Source organism: Microtus pennsylvanicus, chromosome 20 (genome assembly GCF_037038515.1).
Source record: "Microtus pennsylvanicus isolate mMicPen1 chromosome 20, mMicPen1.hap1, whole genome shotgun sequence".
Classification (NCBI taxonomy): domain Eukaryota; kingdom Metazoa; phylum Chordata; class Mammalia; order Rodentia; family Cricetidae; genus Microtus; species Microtus pennsylvanicus.
In genome coordinates this window covers 13,570,954-13,584,854 of record NC_134598.1, presented here as the reverse complement: position 1 = coordinate 13,584,854, position 13,901 = coordinate 13,570,954, and the positions used below count along the sequence as shown (strand labels likewise).

Sequence of the window (13,901 nt, the reverse complement as noted above, 5' to 3'; positions counted from 1 at the left end):
TAAACATGTATTTTAGTGTTTAACTTTGTGGAAAGTGTGTGTACTGGTCTAAGATGTGAGAAACATTGCTGGATTGTAAGGCCCAGGCTTCGGATTTGAATCCCTGTTTTGTTAGGTACACGTAAGTTGTAATGGCATTCTACTTTTGTTTGGTTGGCACACTGTCTTTTTTAGAGTTCTTACAAGGAAACATGGAAAGATTGTTTTAGGCACTCAATAACTAAACCTTAAAATACAATCTGAAAGGATAAAGAAAATCACCTGTATTGATTTGGACTTGGGTGTGTGTTTTTTCACTGTTTTGTTTTGTCTTTTACTTATTAGATTTTAAGTGTAAGGAAACTTAATACTTTTCATCTTATTTCACTAGTACATCATAAACTAAGGTAGTATATATAATCTGTTAATCTCTAAGAATTTTCATTTACAAACTGGGTGGTGCTAGCACACATCTTTAATCCCAGCACTCAAGAGGCAGAGGCAGGGGAATCTCTGTGAGTTTGAAGCTAGTCTGGTCTACAGAGTGAGCTTTAGCACAGCCAGAGTTACCCAGAGAAACCCTATCGCAGGGGGACAAAAGGCAACCAAAAAAAAAAAAAAAAAAAAGAAAAAGATTTTTTTTTTAACTTATATATTTAAGAATCACTTAAAATATAACAGTTTTATTCTTTAGATTTGAATCTTATTGTGGATAGGAACGTATTTTCAAAATCACTTTCAAATTATTTTTATTTTCCCCAGAATGCATTAAAATTGGCTAATGATGCAATTGTAGCTGAGTACCTTAAGGCAGATGATCGCTGTCTGGCGTGGCTGGCCTACATACATCTTATTGAATTTAATAGTCTCCCTTCAAAACTTTATGATCCATCCAATGACAATCCTTCAAGAATTGTTAACACAGAGCCATTTGTAATGCCATGGCAAGGGGTTCAAGATGTAAAGACTAATCCTGACTTATTATTAGCAGTTTTTGAAGGTAAGTGATATTTATAAATTATAACATCAACCATTACAAGTTATAAAACCAATGTTTAGCACATCAGTCATTTATTCATTATGATTCTACATAAAATAGAATAATTTAAATAGTAGTTACAGTTTATTATCTGAATATTTTTAATATTACTAAATTAAGATAGTCATTACTCTATGAAAATAAAAAGTTAACATTATGGTTTTATTTAATTATGGCAAAGAATATCAGATAAATGTGTTGTCAATAAATACAAGTGCATCTAAATGTAGACACTTCCTGACACTATAGCTGGCATAGAGGAGTTATAGAATTGGACTGGAAAACTAGATTTTCTTGTTTATTTCATTTTTGTTTTGGCAGTCCTTTAAGGTGGAAGCTTCAAGGATATGTTTTTTTTTTCATCTAGTTAATATTTTCTCCATCAATGAATTTTATGACTATTATATTCTCAACTTGAATCTGCCATTGAACATATATTAAAGTTTAAAACCTGTTCCTCCTTAAAAATAAGTATGAAATGTATATAATCCCTGTCAGATCTATGTATTGACATTAAGTATATAATGTATAAATACCATATTTAATGTATTAGTATTGTAGTGTAAATTGTATGCTACAGAAGAAAGAATTATTTGGTGCAAGTCCTGCACTCAAAAGCGAGAGATTATTGTAGGCTTACAGACTCAAGGAAAGTGTCTGAGAGTTGGAACTGAGCTTTGAAGCAGGACTGTGATGTGCCCAATGGGTCTGTCTCAAAGACTCAACCTGTGCTTGTTTCTCTGTATTTCTTGAGCTCTTTAGATGGATTCTTATAATTGACTAAGTGCTTAGTAAATCCTTGTTGAATAACCCAATAGAGAAAGGAAAGACGGGTCATTCCTGTTAGAGGAGCTAGGGAAATGAAAAGCAAGCTAATAAGAATTTAAAGAGAAATTTGAAGGAGAGTCCCTATAAAAGAATTTTGCTGGACAACAAAAAGATTTTAAGACCTTTTAAAGGGTTATAGAATTGACTGATACGAGATTCTTTAAGGAGAGAATGGTTGGGGGCTGGAGAGATGGCTCAGAGGTTAAGAGCATTGCCTGTTCTTCCAAAGGTCCTGAGTTCAATTCCCACCAACCACATGGTGGCTCACAACCATCTGTAATGAGGTCTGGTGCCCTCTTCCGGCCTGCAGGCATACACACAGACAGAATATTGTATACATAATAAATAAATAAAATAAATATTTTAAAAAAAAGGAGAGAATGGTTGAAATTGTACTATATATAGGAAAACAAACCAGAATGAGATTTCTGTGACTGAGGTGTAAGAAAAAGCCAGTGAGATGGCTATGGATAAAGGCATGTGTGTCTAAGACTGATGCCCATAGTCCATTCCCAGGGCACACATGATGGGAGGAGAGACTGAATTTCTGCAACTAGCCCTCTGACCTCCACAGGAGTGCTTTGCCATGTGCTTGTGTTATGCAAAGGAACATTAAAAAATGAGGGGGAAAGATCTAATTTAGGGAAGACATTGAAGTAGCTATGAAACAGCAAAGGAAGTTGCCAGTCAAGTGATCAGAGAAAGATTGGAGGCAGAGGCAGGTGGATCTTTGTGAGTTTGAGGCCAGCCTGGTATATAAGAGCTAGTTCCAGAATAAGCTCCAAAGCTACAGAGAAACCGTGTCTCTGAAAACAAAACAAAACAAAAAAAAAAGGGAGATAATTTTGTGGTTTTATTTTTAGAATAGGTTTTGAGGAATTTAAGATAATTGCAGACACTAAGTAAAAATAGGGCTCTCGTATGAGACAGTTTTACTCTTAACAGAAAGTAAGGTGATATATAAAAGGTTAAAAGTTTGGTGATACCTGAAGCTCCTTATTTGGGTAAATATCAGGGTTAAGTGAAGATGAAAAGGATGATGGGCGAGTAAAGGCTAGGGTTGTCCTTTCTCTTGAACTCTTAGAGTTACAGCATAGTCAACGAGTGGTTGTTCACGTTGTGACGTTTTGTGGTAGATGCTGTGAAAGCTTGTACAGATGAGAGCCTTTCCAGTGGGGAAAGAGTAGAGGTCTGCCTTCCACTATACACAAACATGATTGCTCTGCACCAGCTCCTAGAGAGGTAAGGCTGCATTAATAAACAACTCTATTGAAGGTCATCTTTGCGCAGGTGTTCAGCCATCTTTCTTTTCTTAAGGTATGAGGCGGCAGCAGAGCTGTGCCAAAGCTTACTGGAGTCGTGTCCCGCAAACTGCCAGTTACTGGAGACCCTGGCTGCTTTGTATTTGAAAACAGACGAGTATGACAAAGCCAGGATGGTATGGCTCACCGCATTTGAAAAGAATTCTCAGAATGCAGAAATTTTTTATCATCTGTGCAAATTTTTCATCTTGCAGGTAAAAATAATTCTTAAATGTGATGTTTTTTTATTTGTATTCCTTTATCACTGACTTCTCTTGGAAGTATATCCTTCTTGGTCCTTCTGCCCTCTGTAGGTTAAGCTAGATTTTCCTGGTTTTGCTGCAGTTTTACCATTGTGTTTGGTACAGGGCTTTGTCTCTGAACTCATCAAGAACACAAACTGTTACTCATGTTTATCCCCAAGTGTCCTTGCCAGTGGGATATGTGATAGCTGCTTAAGATCTTAGCAGGTGAATGGGACCTGGGGATAATATTAGACACACTGTTTAATGATTAGTTGATTTTAATTCACAGTTGTTTCAAGTTCATTTCTGTTGCTGTGATTAAAAAAGAAAAAACAAAAAGCAACCTGACAAGCAGCTTAGGGGAAGACAGGGCTTATTTTAGCTCATGGTTCCCGGGGTTACTTCATTACCCGGAGTGTCAAGCAGCCAGTCATCCAGTCACAGTTAGGAGCAGAGAAGGGTGTGTGCATGTGTGCTTGTTAGCGCTCGCTTGTGCACACTTGCTAGTTCTGGTCCTCTGCTTGGGAATGATACCATCCATAGTAAATTCCCACAGGTCAACCAATCTAAATAGTTCCCCTGAGACTCTTCTCCACAGATCGTCCCCCTGAGATTCTCTTTTTCACAGATCAGCCATCTAGGTGGTCCCACTTAGACTCTCTTCCTCGGGGGTTTTAGATTGTCTCAAGCTGACATTTAGAACCAATCATCACAAGTGAAGATGGTGTCTTAAACTTACTCATTTTGTCCCCATCTGCCCAAGAAATATAGTCTCATCATGATTTTTTTTTTAGAAAAAACAAGACTTTCAAACATTTTTATTGATTATTATAAACCTGATATGTGTCACTCTTTTTTTTTTTTTAAATAGAACCAAGGTGATAATCTTCTTCCATTTTTGCGACAATTTATTGCATCCTTCTTTAAACCTGGGTTTGAGAAGTATAGTAACGTGGACTTATTCCGGTGAGTTGTGTAAATTTTGATTTGTTGAGTGAGAGACTATAGGTCAATGAGAAACCCTGTCTCGAAAAACAAACAACAAAACTCTTAATTTAACACATTACCTTCCCCAGCCTCTGAAATGTTTTGTGAACAGCTTTAGAGGATGTTTTTCCTCACCCGTGGGTTTCTCAGTAGCTCTGTATCTACTACCCTTGCTCTGCTGGGAGCTCTGTCCCAACATTAAAAGATACATCAGGTCATAAAAATGATCTTGTGGAAGATTTTAAGCTTTTCTTCCCCCTCATTTCTCTGTAGGGGATCAGTAGTATTTTGTTTCTTTGAGCCAGAAAATACTTCAGGTTTGCAGGACATTTTATTACTTCAAATGCATCTGTAATGTAGTAAAAAAGAAAAAACAAAGAGCCCTCAAACAATATGTAAATGAATGGATGTGTTCCAGTAAAGCTTTGTTTATAAAAATATAATTTGCTGACTGTGAGGAAAAACATAATCAAAAAGAAACTATTTATGGTATTCTGTTACTGCGTTTGACTGCAAGGAAGACCTATGTATAATATAGCCTTAATTTGCTTTCTTTTAAGATTTAAAAAGTTATAAATTTTGTGTGTGTATGTGTGTGTGTAAATGCAATACTCGAGGTGTCAAAAAGGAGGTATTGGGTCCCCCCAGAGCTGGAAGAGCAGCCAGCACTCGCTCTTAACACTGAGCCATCTCTCCAGCTCCTATAAGAATCCTTATAGAAAATATTGATGAGCGAAAATCAAACCTTGTTTTTGTGTTAGCAAGTCAAATAATATGTGCAAATTCCTTTTTAGATGTGTTACCTCCACCCTTCCTTCCCCAGTCTACCAGTTACAATAACCTGTAATGTCAGTCACATTTGGTTTTAACTAACCCAGGCTTTTTGGGTTTTGCCTGTTTATATGGCTATACACCAGGTGTGTGCCTAGAACCTGAGGAGACCAGAAAGAGGGCTTTGGATGCTCTGGAACTATAATTCCAGATGGTTGTGAGCTGCCAAATTGGCTAATAAAATCCAGAGCCCTGGATATTGGGAATTGTTCTCCCAAGTTCTTTGGGAGAGCAGCCAGTGATTTTAAAACCTAAGTTCTCTGTCCAACTATCTCCCAATGACTCTGATTAAAAAAAAAAAAATTAGTCTGTTTAGCTCAGATTTTTTTCTTTGTAAATTTGAACCTGAGAACATCTGTCCTCAGTGTAAAGCCCACCTCTTAGACTAAAGCACTCTTTTCAATTGGATAGCGGACAGGTAACAGAATTCCCATAACATCTCCCCCTTTTTTCTTTAAGAAGGAAAGGTTCTAACTGTAGCATAGTAAAATTATGTAACAATAAGAATTATTATCAAGTATCGTCCAAATAGAAAGGAAAGGCAATAACCTTAACAAAAATGAAACTACATACAAGAACAATTATCAAGTAAATCTGTTTTCAATGTCAAGTCCATAAATAATGGGCAAATTTATAGAGATTACTCTATTAGCTGTCCTCTCCTGAAGAGTTTAAAGTTTTGAACCTAATTGCCTTGCGACAAGATTCGGAAGAACTGTAACTGCCTACACTGGTCTACAGAGTGAGTGAGTTCCAGAACAGCCAAGGCTACACTGAGAAACCCTGTCTCAAAAAACCAAAGCAACAATGAAAACGAAACAAATTCTTTGGCATATACACATTAATATTTTAAATATAGTTACAGCAAAACAGTTTTAAATGTGAATTAACAAAAGAAAAATACAAAGAATTCAGTTTGGTTCCCTCCTCCATACCCAGTTTTGTTTTTTTTTTTTATTAAATTGGTTTGTTTTCGAACTTTGGCAAAAGACTAATTCAGGGCCAAACAAAACCCTTTATAGACTTGTGTTCTGGTTTTCCCTTGGGCATGGAGGTAATTAGTTTAGCTTAAAAGGGGATGATGCCAGATTTTGCCTTGGTAACTAATCAAAGGTCTTTAGATCTACTTGAGGCTAGCTTAATTGAACACAATAAAAAAACAGCAATAAAAATTTGGAGCTAGATTGGCTCTAAATCATCTTACTGTTTTTTACTGAGACATCTTGCTTTATTAAATTCTTTTGTGAAATAATCATATATCACCAAGAACTAAGAAAAGACACCTGCATTTTTCAAAGTTCTTGTTAGCCAGGCATGGTGGCACACTCCTGTGATCCAAGCACTTGTGAGGTGAAGGATGTAAGTTTAAGACCAGCCTGGGCTACATAGTGAGAAAAGAAAATGTTTTTTGAGTTAAACATTAGAAGAATGTCAATAAATGATGTAATGTTTGGAACTGCTATTTTTATGTATATAAACTTTATGTTTATATATGTTTTTAAGCCTACATTATAATCATTAAATTAGTAGAAATCAGTGTTCATGATATAATCTCCTGCCCCCTTTTTTTGTTGCTGTTGTTTTTTGAAACAGGGTTTCTCTGCATATCTCTGGCTGTCCTGGAACTCACTTTGTAGGCCAGGCTGGCCTCGAACTCACAGAGATCCACATGCCTCTTCCTTCCAAGTGCTAGGATTAAAGGCATGCACCACCACCTGGCTTCAAGATATAATTTTATGGCAGAAATTATAAAGTAAAATATGTGCTGTAATATGTACCTGAAAGTAAATTTGGTGAGCTTTTTCTTTTTTTAAAGGTGTATTTATTATGTATACAACATTCTCCCTCCATGTATGCCCATACACCAGAGAAGGGCTAGATCTCATTACAGATGGTTGTGAGCTACCATATGGTTGCTGGGAATTGAACTCAGGACCTCTGGAAGAGCAGTCAGTGCTCCTAACCACTGAGCCATCTCTCCAGCCCTGATCAACCTTTTCTCTGTAACATTTAGTATAAAAGATGACAAGCAAGCCGGGCGGTGGTGGCACACACCTTTAATCCCAGCAATTGGGAGGCAGAGGCAGGTGGATCTCTGTGAGTTCGAGACCCAGAGCCCGGTCTACAAGAGCTAGTTCCAGGACAGGCTCCAAAACCACAGAGAAACCCTGTCTCGAAAAACCAAAAAAAAAGAAAAAAGAAAAAAAAGAAAAAAAAAAGATGACTAGCAGTAAGAAGTATTTCATTGTTTCAAATAAATTTAGAAAGTAAAGTTGGTGTTTTCATTCACTTTGAGGAAGTTACCCTAGAGATTATACAGTTTTATGTCTTTTAGATTTAAAGTCATCAGGGATTCTAAAATCCTTGGAAATCTAGTGGGTAACTCAGGGTAGTGCAGCTAGCTGTGATAGTTGGGATGCCCGCACTTGAGATGTCCTGTGTTGCTGCCTTCCTACAGGCTGGGCTAGCCCTTTAATACTTTTCCCGGTGCAGTCCTTTTCTAATGTCAATGATTATACTAGATTGCCATTTCAAGATTAGATGACTCTGAGACTCCGGAGTTACACATAAAGAGGTTCAGATTCATTGGAAGGGAAACTGAAGTAGTGGAAGTCGAATAAATAGACTTCTTATCTGAGTGTCTAAGAACCTTTTAGTAGTCTTTTTCTTTTTTTGAAAGGGGGTGATAGAATCTAGAGCATTCTCTGCTTTGTTTGATGATGCCTCTTTCTGATAAATGCTTTTACGCAATATTTTGCTCGTTATATCTGAACTAAACTTCTGTGTTGTGTGCTTGCGCACACACTAGTGTGTGTGTGTGTGTGTGTGTGTGTGTGTGTGTGTGTGTGTGTGTGTGCGTGTGTGTGCACACGCACATGTGTTCACAGAAGATTGAGATAGCAGGTTTTGTAAGCACTTTTCCCCCCTAGAAGAATGTACAGATTTTGTGGAGATTTCAGATACTTAGTAATCTGATTTGGTCTTTATTTTTAATTTGGTTTAATTAGATGATTTTTTTTAAGTTTTGGGGCTAGAATTACAAATTTATTTGGGGGAGTTAGTTCATATTGGTATAAAAGTAAAATTTTCAGTAAGTATAATTTTAGAAAAGTTCATATTTTGTAGAAATATTTCAATTAAGTTGAAATTAAAGATTATCTGTGTTAGTATTTTAACCCGTGTGTGCCTAGGCATAATTTCATACAATGTTGGGATTTTCTTCTTTCAGATATCTCTTAAATATCCCAGGACCACTTGACATTCCAGCCTGTTTATGTAAAGGGAATTTTGATGATGATATATTTAACAACCAAGTTCCTTATTTGTGGCTGATTTACTGGTGAGACATTACCTACTGTGGAGAGGAACATTACATGTTAAGCCTATCTTGTATTTGTAGCTGATGTTGATTACTGAGTTGTTGTGCATTAAAAGCCTGCCTCACTGAAGCAGATTTAAAGAGATGCCAAGGCTGGTTATTTACAAGACAAAAGCAAGTAGACTTTACTGTAATATTATCTGTGGTGTGTAAGTGTACATTGTCATTCTGTAACCTAACAAAATCAAACTGTAAACATTTTTCTTCATTCCTTACACAGCCTTTGTCATCCTCTTCAATCAAGTATTAAGGAGACAGTAGAAGCATATGAGGCAGCATTGGGGGTGGCCATGAGGTCTGATATAGTGCAGAAGATTTGGATGGAGTAAGTTTAGTCCCTTTTATGGATGGGATTTTTAGAATAATCCTATGGTGGGGAAAAGGGTGATCAGCTTTTTGGTGAGTTACTGGCTTAATTATTCTAAAGTAAAATGTTTTTCTTTTGGCAGTTATCTTGTCTTTGCCAATAATAGAGCTGCTGGATCCAGAAACAAAGTCCAAGAATTCAAATTTTTTACTGACTTAGTGAATAGATGTTTGGTTACTGTCCCTGCCCGATACCCCATCCCTTTTAGCAGTGCTGATTACTGGTCCAACTATGAATTTCATAATCGGGTAAGAACTTAATTTTTTCCTTTAGCTGTTTGTATATAACAGAAAATTGAGCAATAGCAGCAAAGCAGAACTGCTGCTTTATGTCAAGAGCTCTTCCCGGGACCACTGTCCTAACATTCGCTGTCATTCCTGTCTTCAGTTCTTTTTGCTTCCAAGTCCAGGAAAAGGTGCCCTGTTAGGCCCCATAGAATCAGTGTATCCATTGTAGCTGATTTATTTGCTAAGTTCTGTCGAGCAAATGCAGCTACAGGGCATAACAAAGCTGAAAATGAGGAGCTGTTTACATTTATAATAGTAAAGTCTGATTAACGATACATTCACAAAGGGTCTTTTATAGGAATGAGGTGTTGTTTACATTTATAATAGTGAAACCTGATTAATGATGCACTCACAATGGTATGTTATAGGTGATGAAACAAAGTGCTTTTTTCTCTTTCAGTCTCATTTCAGTCAATATATAATGCACTCCAAAGCTCACGGTAGACTTAGATACTCTCACCCCATCTCACCCCATAGGTTGGTTCTGCGCTAATCAGGATAACCAGTTACTGTATGTTGTGCTTCTGTGCCATTCTTTATCCCAGAGACTATAAACAGTACATGGACATTAAGTCATGTTTTCTCACAGGATTCCAGGAGCAACACGTGGCAAGTACAATTAGCCCTCTTCACTTGCCCAGCAGTACAGCAAGTAAAGGTAGACTCAGGACAGAAAACTCAGACTCCTGGCTTCCTGTCAGTGCTTTGTCTGTTGCGCTCATAGACCAGAGTCTCTAATTTGTAGTTAATGAAAGTGGCTAGTATAATTAATGGTAATTAATCACACATTATAATTTGTACATTTGTGTCTTAATGACTTTTTCATTAAAATACATACAGTAGCTAGATTCTGCTTTGTAGTTGCATACTCATTCCCTCCCTCAACCTTCACAGGTTATTTTCTTTTATTTGAGCTGTGTTCCAAAGACTCAGCATTCCAAAACCTTGGAACGCTTTTGCTCTGTTATGCCAACTAATTCTCGACTTGCACTGAGGTAAGAAAAATTTTGGTTCTCAGCTCAGAAGTATAGGCCCTTCATATGAAATTATTCTTGAAAACTTGAGAAGACTATGTGGTTCTCCCCTTTCCTCATGGATACATACTACTTTATCTCAGAATTGTTAAATCATATTTAGTTATTCATACAAAAGCCAATGTGAAAATCTGGTCATTTCAGAGAACTATAGCATTAGAATATGCATTTTTAAAGCAGTAGGCCTGTTTTACGTGGTAGGGGAATATGAAGAGATTTTCATGGCAGTTATTCAAATACTTAGCAGGTAATGGAATCTCATAGATTGGTGAGATAAAATCAAATTCCTAAACTAAAGCTTTCAAACTGTATTTAAGCACCGCCCCGGGTTTTCCTGCGCTCTGTTAGAGTCAGAGAATTTCAGAACACATTGTGGCTGTTCTGCTCTGTCAGGGTAAACCTTGAGTTTACTTTCAAAAACAAGCTTGTAATTTTTATGGAGTACTTAACCTGTCCTTGCTTAGGCATCCACTGGTACCGTCATCTCTGCTTGACTGTGACTTACCATATAGCTGCTTCTACAGTTTATAAGATACCTAAAGTGCTGTTTGGATATTCTCTTGTGTTTTAAAGTATGTTCTCCATACTGTGATGCATATATATACATATACATATATGCGCGTGCTCACACACATATATAAGAGTTAAGTTTTTAAGAAAATTAGCCATATTGTTCATGGCTAATAATTAAATTTCATACCATCCATGTTAATCTTTAGAAGCCAATTGTGGAAATTTAAATAAGAAAATTTTCTTTGCTAAGCATGTGAAGTAGAAAATATGATTGTATTTTGGTTCTGTTTGTATCTAGTGTCTATTATGATAAGCATTTTAAAACATAGGTAGTTTAGTTGCAGGTAAACCACAGTCTTTGTTTTGGTGCATTCTTCCTGTGGTTATCCCTGTTACTCCCCCTGCCATGAGAATAAGAACTTAACTCTTAGTCATTATATTTCCATTTTAGTTCCAGAAATATTCAATATTAAATATGCTATTTGCTCTGTGAAGGAAAAATAATTTTAAAAATTGCATTAGTTATTGAGTTGAAGGTTATATAATGAGATTGCTTTTGTTTTCTGCAGGAGTACATGAGCCTTTTGTTATTGAAGATAACCGTAACAATAGTTAGCACATTCTGATCCTGGGACAGTTGTCATAAGACACATTCTATAAACATTTGCTGAATGTCCCTAATAGGATTTCATTGACCAATGTTTGCACCTTGTCGTGTATTCTGTCATACAGCATATTTGGGGTGCCCTGTACGTTGAATGCTTTGTTCATTTTCCTGAATGTACTTTACAGGCTGCTTCAGCACGAATGGGAAGAAAGCAATGTTCAGATTCTGAAACTTCAAGCCAAGATGTTTACATATAATATCCCAACATGCCTGGCCACCTGGAAAATGTAATGCAACAATCGTGTACATGTTTTTATAGCTATGTTTTTATTTGTAAGGGTTGCTCCAGACAGGTAAATCTGAAGTAGCATCTTTTCTCCCATCCCGTAGGCAGGCCTAATATAGAGTTGTTTGGGGCACTTGCTATAGTTTTAATACCTAAATGAGTAAAATTCTTATTAATAGCTGCCTTTACAATCTTGAATGAAGTAATAATAAGGACATCACTTTAATGAGGGAAAACATTTAGATATCTAATAATACAGTATTGTTATTACACTTTAGGACATCTTTAAATTGTAGGGGTTTTCCTTGTTATAGTCTGGTTTCTTTCTTATTTTAAAGGTGTTAGTGCCAGTTTTTTTTGTTTGTTTGTTTTATTTTAATCTTAACTAGTTTTGAGTTGTATTTATTTCTTTCCCCCCTCCCATGAATCTTATTCATGTTCAAAAACACTGGTCTGTTTTATTCTTGTAAAGTTGATAAAAATTGTTGAATTTTTCTTTTCACTATAGGTTACACTCCTTGGAAGTTTAGCGTGTTACTTTCAGGAAGTTTTGTACTCAGATTACCACAATCAGTATTCTGCCAGTGGTGGTGTCTCACTTTGTTTGAAGATATATAAATTTTTCCTCCTTTTCTATATTCCTTTTTTCCCTTAGAGCCATTGCTGCTGAGATTGTACTAAAGGGACAAAGAGAGGTAAGCCATCTGTTACTGAATTATCAGACGGACCACGTTTTTCCATTTAGCTATTCTGCCCTTTTTCGGCCTTTCACTTTAAAAGGATTAAAGATAGAAGTTAGCATTTTAAGAACTCTCCTTGGAATCTCTAAAGCCCAAGACAAGCATTTTTGACTTGAATGTTAGTATACTGCCTTGAAGTGGACAGGATTGTGAAGGTGTTGTCCATGGTGTTTCTGATGACAGTGTGTCTGTCTGTCTTATAGGTCCACCGTTTATATCAGAGAGCCTTGCAGAAGTTACCTCTTTGTGCATCACTGTGGAAAGATGTAATGCTTTTATCTTTTATTTTATCTTGATGTTTTCCTATAAATTTTCTGCATGTGCCATATCCATTGATGTGGTAAATGCTCAACCCTAGCTGTCTCTTACTTCTCCGCTTCCCTGTCTTTTACAGCAACTCTTGTTTGAAGCATCAGAAGGAGGTAAAACTGATAACCTGAGAAAACTAGTTTCCAAGTGCCAAGAGATTGGAGTCAGCCTAAATGAGCTCTTAAATTTAAACAGTAACAAAACAGAAAGCAAGAATCACTGAACACTGGGTGCAGTCAGTTCTAAGCCCTTATAATAATTGCCAAAATTATTCGAATGATTCTTCAAGATTAGGCTGATCCCTGGCTAAGGTCTGTGTAAGGCAGACGAGCATTCTTGATCATATCAAGTTCCCTTCAATATCCTGTTTTTAAAACCGGAAGCAATGAACATGAATGACACTCTTGGAATGGATAAATGAACTTCCTGTTTGGCCTGCTTCTGGGCCCTGCCAGATTCTCTAACATCATGTACGTAAGTATAGCTCCTCAAAATGACTGACGTTTATTTTTATTTTACTTTGTTTTTGGTTTTGTTTTTTACTTTCCCTACCTTTATGTTGTGCTATTCCTGGTCCACTTGACACTCTCTGATGCCTGAGAGATTCTTGTTTGGGATTTAGTTTCCAGGGCCGTGTTTACAGCAGGCAGTCTCTTTTAGTTCCTCCTCTTAAAATCTCTGAGATTTTTCATTTCAGGGTTTCAAACGTAAGCAGTCTATCTTAAGGAAAGTGTACTGCCATGACCCCAAGTCTGCTAGTTGCACTTGAGTGTTCTAGCAGGGTTGTTCATTGCCCTTCCTACGCTCTGGACTCCTTGCCGAGACTGTTTAACTTGAAGATTTAAAGAAACGATTGCAAATGCCATGCATCAGAACCTAAGAGTGGTCAAATATTATGTGCAATTTTTTTGTAAAGAAATTAATTTATAATAAAGTTTAACAGTTTAAAGAAGTTAATATTTGAACTGCTTTGTATTGAAATACTACTCTGTAGTATTAAATTGTTTACATACAAACTATTTTAATATAAGTTAACTTTTTAAACATGTCGCTGTCTTTATTCACTTCTCACTCTGGTAGGAAAAGGTTGAAGTAGGAGATAGGGTTGTTTCCCATGACATCACTTTCTTCCTCTAGTTCCTTTCCCATTTAGAACAACAGTGAAACAA

General features: G+C 36.6%; 1 protein-coding gene across 1 annotated transcript in view; it reads left to right on the top strand.

The window, feature by feature from the left end:
• The window catches only part of Zfc3h1 (zinc finger C3H1-type containing), a 52,358-nt gene extending 38,674 nt beyond the window's left edge, over positions 1 to 13,684 (top strand). Inside the window, exons 24-35 of the mRNA XM_075954864.1 lie at positions 742 to 979; positions 2,983 to 3,088; positions 3,164 to 3,362; positions 4,264 to 4,358; positions 8,440 to 8,550; positions 8,810 to 8,914; positions 9,039 to 9,204; positions 10,138 to 10,238; positions 11,583 to 11,684; positions 12,339 to 12,378; positions 12,627 to 12,689; positions 12,818 to 13,684. Of these exons, the coding sequence (XP_075810979.1) occupies positions 742 to 979; positions 2,983 to 3,088; positions 3,164 to 3,362; positions 4,264 to 4,358; positions 8,440 to 8,550; positions 8,810 to 8,914; positions 9,039 to 9,204; positions 10,138 to 10,238; positions 11,583 to 11,684; positions 12,339 to 12,378; positions 12,627 to 12,689; positions 12,818 to 12,955 (1,464 nt within the window). The 3' untranslated portion in view covers positions 12,956 to 13,684. The remainder of the gene's footprint in view (positions 1 to 741; positions 980 to 2,982; positions 3,089 to 3,163; positions 3,363 to 4,263; positions 4,359 to 8,439; positions 8,551 to 8,809; positions 8,915 to 9,038; positions 9,205 to 10,137; positions 10,239 to 11,582; positions 11,685 to 12,338; positions 12,379 to 12,626; positions 12,690 to 12,817) is intronic.
• Positions 13,685 to 13,901: the final 217 nt, after the last annotated feature.